General features: G+C 38.2%; 1 protein-coding gene across 1 annotated transcript; it reads left to right on the top strand.

Annotated features, from left to right (window-relative positions):
• The first annotated feature begins 6,010 nt into the window (after window positions 1-6,010).
• LOC133779923 (uncharacterized) lies at window positions 6,011-6,793 on the top strand. Its single transcript, XM_062219820.1, has one exon. It carries the CDS (start codon window positions 6,011-6,013, stop codon window positions 6,791-6,793), a length of 783 nt encoding a protein of 260 aa, XP_062075804.1.
• The last annotated feature ends 387 nt before the right edge of the window (window positions 6,794-7,180 follow it).

Raw genomic sequence — 7,180 nt, 5'->3', positions numbered from 1 at the left:
AGTGGTTCGGCCCCAGGATCTGGTAATGACCTACGTCCACTTAGACTGTTATTGATGTAAGAATCAAGGGAGTGATCAAAGAACTAAGGTTCAATGAGTTTCACCAACCTCTGAAGAACAATACAATATTTCAGATATAATTGCACTAGTATCAAGTAATTTGAAAGCCAAAAGTCCGACCCCCTATCCTTGAGCTATCTTTCTCTATTTATAGGCTCAAGGGGGATTACATGATTTTGTTGCCGATATTCTCTCCTAAATAATCGGATATTCAGGAGATTGTGTGAGTTAAATTCGGGATCTACAAAGATCTTTACAGTAATATTACATTGCATGCGGAACTATCGACCAGACTGGTCGCAGGTAAGACTGGGCTTCTTACTGCTTCTAATACGTCCTCTGGTCGATATGCTAGCAGAGTTCCTCCAGGTGTCAGCCACGTGCCCATCGATCAGTTGCCACATCATCAATACTAATTTTTTGGATAACAGTTACGATTATGATTATGACTTATGACCCATAGTTATGATTATGAGTATGACTATGACCTATGATTTATGATCTATGACTTATGATTTATGACTATGACTTAGATTATGATTTATGATATGATTTGGGTTATGATATGACCTAGAATTTATTGTTGTATGATTAGTATAATAAGTTTTGGTATGACTTTTTGTGAAATTTATGATATGTTTGATTATATGATTATATGACTAACTCTTGTTTGTATTTGCCTTACTGAGCTTAGAAGCTCACCCCTTATGATGCTGTTGTGCAGAAAATTGAGGATAGAAAGGGCGGTGGTGAGTGAGACCTAAGAGCTTCGTGATGTACTCATGGGGACCATATATTCGAGGAAGATCAAGCAGGCCTATTTATTTATTTATTTTTATTAAAGAATGTTTTCTTTTAAAGTGTTATTTAAATGTTGCTCATTTTAAAGACAATTATTTTATTTTTGTAAAGTTATGGATCCATGTATTTATTTTCAAGTTTTTATTCAATAAAAGAGCAATATTTATGAATTATGATACAACGCTATGTTCTCGGTAATCTATGAGAAATTAGGGCATTATATTTTAACACTTGCACTAAAGGACCAAATGAGGGAAATTGGGATAATTTTCAAGAAGTAATTATAGAAGAGAAACCTCACCAAGTGGCTCAATCAAGTTTATTGGAGGTATTGATGATGGAGTATATGCCTAAAATGATGCCTTAATTCAAAACCAAGCTTCATCCTTGAGGAATTTGGAAAATTCAAGGGGGAAAGCACAAAGTGAAGAGGTTTATTTAGGGAGTGGTAAGGAGATGGAGCTACCAATGGAAGAATTTGAACATCAAATGGTGCCCTTTTCAATTCAAAGTAACGAAGAAAAGAGAGAGAAACTAATAATGTCGAATGCTATCTCTACCCAAGATGTGGATACATTGTTTGAGCAAAGTAGTGAAGAAAGGCTAAATCCACCATCACCCTTCATGCAACAAGTACTCGGTCCTCAATATAGTGAGCTAATGGTAATGGAAGAGTACAAATATGATGATCCTTATTGGTCACCACCATCTCCACCTCCATTAGCATCATTCTTGGGCATCCATCATGCTTATTTTTCCAAACAAAGTCAAGTTTAACATTAGAGCTCATCAATTCCAAATCTAGCCAAGCTTGAGGGCATTCACAATGACAACCTTCAAGTTGTCTTGTATGATGCTTATTATGGGCGTCAACCACTTATTGAGGTATGTCGACATATAAAACACTAAGGAGGATAGCAATGAATGTCACTATAATGGAGCAATGCATTGGATTACAGAGAAGTTTTATTTTCCTTTTCTTTTATTTATACATTGGGGACAATGTTTAGATTAAGTTTGGGGGAAGGGATTTGATTTTTATTGCTTTGCTTATTGTAGATATCTTAGTTTGTTTAAGTTTTGCTAGGTTTATATTTATTTTATGTTTTGTTCAGTTTTTGTTTAGGGTGTTAGTGTGAATCAAGTTGACAATAATTAGCCAATGATAATATGATTGAATGATGTGTTGTATAAATTGAATGGAATGAAGCAATAAAAATATGTGCTTGGTTGAATAGTTATTTCCATTTTTACTTTGTCTACTTAAATAATTGAGAGCTTAATCATGATTTTTAATCAATTTTGTGTAATTGAACAATTTTTATGCTTGTTGAATGTTTAAAAAAAAAAATTATGAAAATGTTGTCATCCTAGAACTTGTTTGCTTGCTATTTGAGACGAAATCCTAGATGATGCATGCTTAGGAAGATGATTTAGGCAATTCCTTAGAACGTTTGAGCCTTTCAAGCCAACCTTGATTTATTGAATCCTTAGTTACCCAATTTTGAGCCTAATTTGATTCTTTTTGTTTGACACTTATTTTGAGCTTGTTTGAAACTTTGTTATTTTTCCTTCCCTTTGATATACCATGAGCATATGAAAAGTTATTTGGGGATGGTTTGTAATGGGGATTTATATTTAGAAATTTGTGTCAATAGAAGAAGAAAAATTGAGAGAAAAAAAAAAGGTATATTGGAAATGAAATACACTCCAATTGAAAATGCAAAGAAATAAATTTGGAGGAGTATAGTATCATTAGAAGAAAAAAATAATAATAGAAAAATCATTTTATGAATTTCTCTTAAAGAAAAATTTGGGGATTGTTTTTTTGGGATTTGCAAGTTGATACAAGATTGGTTTGTATGGTTTGTGTGCTTATGGTATATTTGAGCATAAATGACTTTTTCATCTACCTTTACCTAAACCCTTCAATTATAAGCTGTGAAAGTCATATTGATTTCTGAGCATGCGTTTTCTACATTAGTGGAGATTAGTAAGTATAGCAAGCTTATGGGATAATGATATTAATTGATTGTAATGAAGAAAAAAGATTGGTGAGCATGAATTGATTCAAATGCATTTTATTTATTAATCATGATTTTGAGAGCTTTTATTTTTGTTTGGACTTAAGTGAATTGGAAGAATGTTTTGACTGAAATCCTTGATTGTAAGTTGATTTTCCTGAAGATTATATAAGTGTGTGTTGACGGTGAGAACTCATCAACTATGTTAGGTTGGGAAACTCAAAGTTTAGTAAGATAATAACTAAGTAAGAACTTAGAATAGACTTGAGGAAAGAAAAGTGCAAATCAACAATGGAGTAAAAACTCGTATATTGCTTAATAGCCTTAGTATATAATGAATTTTCCAACCCCTTATTCTAAGGGGTGAAGGTCTATTTATAGCTAGGCTCTAATGGTCCCTTATACATAGTGGTCCTTGGGGACAAAATAGTACACGGGTACACTAAAAGGGTAGTAGCACAGGTGGTAGTGGTGTTGGAAGAGTGGTGGTCGGCTTTATTACGTGAGGGGTATGCAAAAGTACTCCTACCTTGGTACCATATTATACCTCCACTACTTGTAGGGTACGAACCTCATAAGCGTGCTGAGGGAGTCCTTACCATGTACCATTCTTGTACTGCCACTACTTGTCCAGCGTGGTCATCGTGTCCGTACTCTAACTTATCTTGATTGGTAGGTGCATTTCGTACTTGTACGAGCTCTTCGAGTCATACGTAGGTTCTTACCCTCACAAGGTACCTTATTCCTACGAGCTTCAAGTATTGAAACCCTTATATATTATCACAGATGACACGGTTCCAAGATGCATGTGGGGGAAGGACCTCACGAGATGGCCCTATGAAAATGAGACGTGAAGGGGCCTCTCGGACCTTAAGCTCAATATCTTCGGAGTAAGGTACAACATCATAGGTGAGGCATGTGCCTCACGATATAACTGGCACAAGATGTGCACCAGGTACGAAGGAATACCTGGCGAGACTCTTGGTGCAAAGCGAGGCTCTGTAGGCGAGGTTGTGCCTCGTGAGACCTTTGAAGCAAGGTGTGATACTAGGTAAGCGCCTACTCGGCGTGAGGCCCCTTGGTCGAACGCGAGGCCCTGATGGGAGCGAGACCCCTTCTAGGCGCGGGGCCCTTTGGCTGGGCGCAAAGCCCTTCTGCTTGGCGCGAGGTGCCTAATGGACGCGAGGCCCTTCTGGGCGCGAGAGCCCTGCTGGACGCAAGGCCCTTCTGCTTGGCACGAGGCGCATGCTGGGCGCGAGGCACCTACTGGATGCAAGGCCCTTCGGCTAGGCGCGAGGCGCCTACTGGGTGCGAGGCCCTTCAACTGGATGTGGGGCGCCACTGAGACTCAAGGTACAACCCAAGGCATGAGATGAAAGTCTCACTAGGTGTGAGACGCGGGCATGTTCGGGACCACCTTTGGACTATGTCACCTTGGTACTATAGGCTATGCGCTTTTGGCCATTTTTCTATATTCATACTTATCTGGAACTTTTGCATCAACGACCTCTTGGTAGCAAATAGTAGCCTTTTGCCTCCAACATGTACTGGATGCCTTCGGTGACCCCTAGACATTTATTTCAATAAGGGATCGGACCTTTTTTCCTTGGCCGATTTTTGGCATCCATAGTGTGTTAGTCATCATAGCTTGAGGCATGAATTATTGTTGTCAACTTGATTCAGTTGTGTTGGTTGTTTAGGTTCTAAGTTTTGTCATGTGAGCTTGTGTCCTTTGCTTGAGGGCGAGCAAAGATTGAGTTTGGGGGAATTTGGTAAGTCTATTTTAGGGTAGTTTTAGAGTGTGTTTTAGTCTTAGTTTCGAGTCAAATTGTGAGTTTTGTACGGTATTATGCTTGTGTTTGTTTTGTTTTTCAGGTTTTGACTATGAATTGGCGAATGGAGAGGAAATGAGTGGATTTGATGATGAAAATGAGTATTTTGGTAGTCTTTGGCCATTTTCTGTGAATTCGGGAGAGCCAGGAATATTTGGATGACTCTGGTGCAAAACGAAGGTGAAAAAAAAGTGAAATCAAGAAATTTGGAACAAGGAGTCGCGACTTGCCTTTACAAGTTGCGGCTTGCAAGAAGACAGATGTGATTTGGTGAAGGGAACCAAAAACAGGCGAGTCATGACTTGCTCTATCAAGTCGCGACAACTGAGTTTTTAGAGGATGAAGGAATTGGAAGAAAAACAGGTGGGTCGCGACTCAAAAATAGGCAAGTCACGACCCGCCTCACTAAAATTTGAAAAAAAATGTGTTTAAATACGATTTTTTAGGTCATTTCGTAGGGGGGTTCTTGGAATCGGGATTAACAGTTGTTTACCATTATTGATCTATTTTTCTTCACTTTTCTCTTAGTTTCTAGTAGTTTAATTTTATGTTTCTGAACAAATGTTTTATGATTTTAGTCATGTCTGATATGAACTAAATCCTCTATCTAGGGGTTAATGTAGTCCCTTGAATTTTGATTTAATTTTATTATGATGTTCTATTGATACTTCTTCTTTATTCTAATCTATATGATGTTTTCCTAATGTTAGTAAATACTTGATCACTATTTGCTTGAATTATGATTTTGATTCAAAACTCGAAAGATGCGAATGAAATATGTTATCGTTATATAGACATAGGTTACATATTGGATGAGAGTACCTATATGACTTGTGTAACAATTAGGTTATAATTCTTAATGCCTGCTATGTGTTTAAGTTTATCACAGAGTTGTAGAAAACTTGCATATAGGTTGAGATCTTGTTTCTTGAAAAAGAATAGGAATCGATTTTTTTTAACCTGCTATTAGAATATGAAGAAGAGATTTAGAACGGATTAGTAAAATTAATAGAATGAAAAGTTGATGAAATTAATTCCCTAGACTTTTTGTTATTGATTTTATCTTTTGATTTACTGTTCTATTTACATTTATTTAAATAGTGTTCGTAGTTTATAATTATTCATTTCAATTTTAATCATCAAATAGAAAGTTAAAAGCGATTATTGGTAATTGGTTAATAGTCTCTGTGGGACGATATCCGTTCTTCCGGAATTTATTACTTGACACGACCACGTACACTTGCGTGCATATTTCGCCGATCAAGCAGCCACATGAGTACGTTCAATAAAGTTATGCGAGCCAATAACGTCAAATACGAGCTCAGATGTATGCTCTTCCCAACCACACTCACTACACTAGCAAAGAATTGGCTTGACAAATTCCAGAGACACTCGATCTCAGCATGGGAACAACTGTCCTGGGAATTCAAGAAGCAGTTTCAGGCAGTGAAGAGAATCAAACCTGAGGCATCAACATTGACAAATGTCAGGCAGCATCCAGGTGAGTCATTAAAAAGTTACCTGGCAAAATTCAATATAGAAGTAGCACGAGTTGGAGTATTGCCAGGGAGTCCCCTTTGGGATGACATGCAAAGAAAACCCGTGAGGTCGATAGTCGAGTTCAATACTCAGGCTCAGAGGTTTGTCAATGTAGAAGAGGCAAGGTCGGCACTCAAGCTGACTCCTAAGCCCATAATAACTACAACGACAAACGTTAACTTAGCCACCACCTCGGCTACACCCTCCTCGTCAAGACCCTCGGGAGATAACCCTTCCAAGAGAAAAAATAATGAAGGGAATAACTCGGAGGCTAACGGGGGTAAGAAAAAGAAAGGAGAAAAATACTTCTCCATTAATACAGTTTATACCAAGCTAACAGATACTCAGGAGAACATATTTGTCACAAACGAAAATCAGGTCCCTTTCAGACGTCCTGATCCGATGCGAAACCAGAAATCCAAAAGGGACGCAAATAAGTTCTACAGATTTCATAAAGGTATTGATCATACCACTGATGAATGTAGACAGTTAAAAGATGAGATTGAAGGTTTGATCTCGAGAGGATACTTCGGGTAGTACGTCCGAAACATAAATCTGAGCTAAGCTTTGCTTATATAAAAGGCAGCTCCGACATAGCTTGCCCAGCAAACTGCGGCCCCACATGCGAGGGAGAATAACTAACCTCCCCCAATCAATGGAGAAGATGTAATAACCATCGCGGGGGGACCACATATCGTAGGGTCGGGTAGTAATGCCCAAAAGAGGTATGTCAATGAACTCAAAACGGGGGATGGATCTCCCTATGAACCCAAACCATGAGCTCTGAAGCAGTAGAAGGTTGAGTCCCAACCCATTACATTCACTGAAGAAGATGCCTCGCACATCCTGTTCCCTCATAATGACCCTCTGGTCATTACCTTTCAGCTCGCCAATAAGAAGGTGCGTCGAGTCCTGATCGATAAC

This window comes from Humulus lupulus, chromosome 5 (genome assembly GCF_963169125.1).
Source record: "Humulus lupulus chromosome 5, drHumLupu1.1, whole genome shotgun sequence".
NCBI classification, from domain to species: domain Eukaryota; kingdom Viridiplantae; phylum Streptophyta; class Magnoliopsida; order Rosales; family Cannabaceae; genus Humulus; species Humulus lupulus.
The sequence above is the reverse complement of the archived record's forward strand: the minus strand, read 5'-3'. Positions and strand labels throughout refer to the sequence as shown.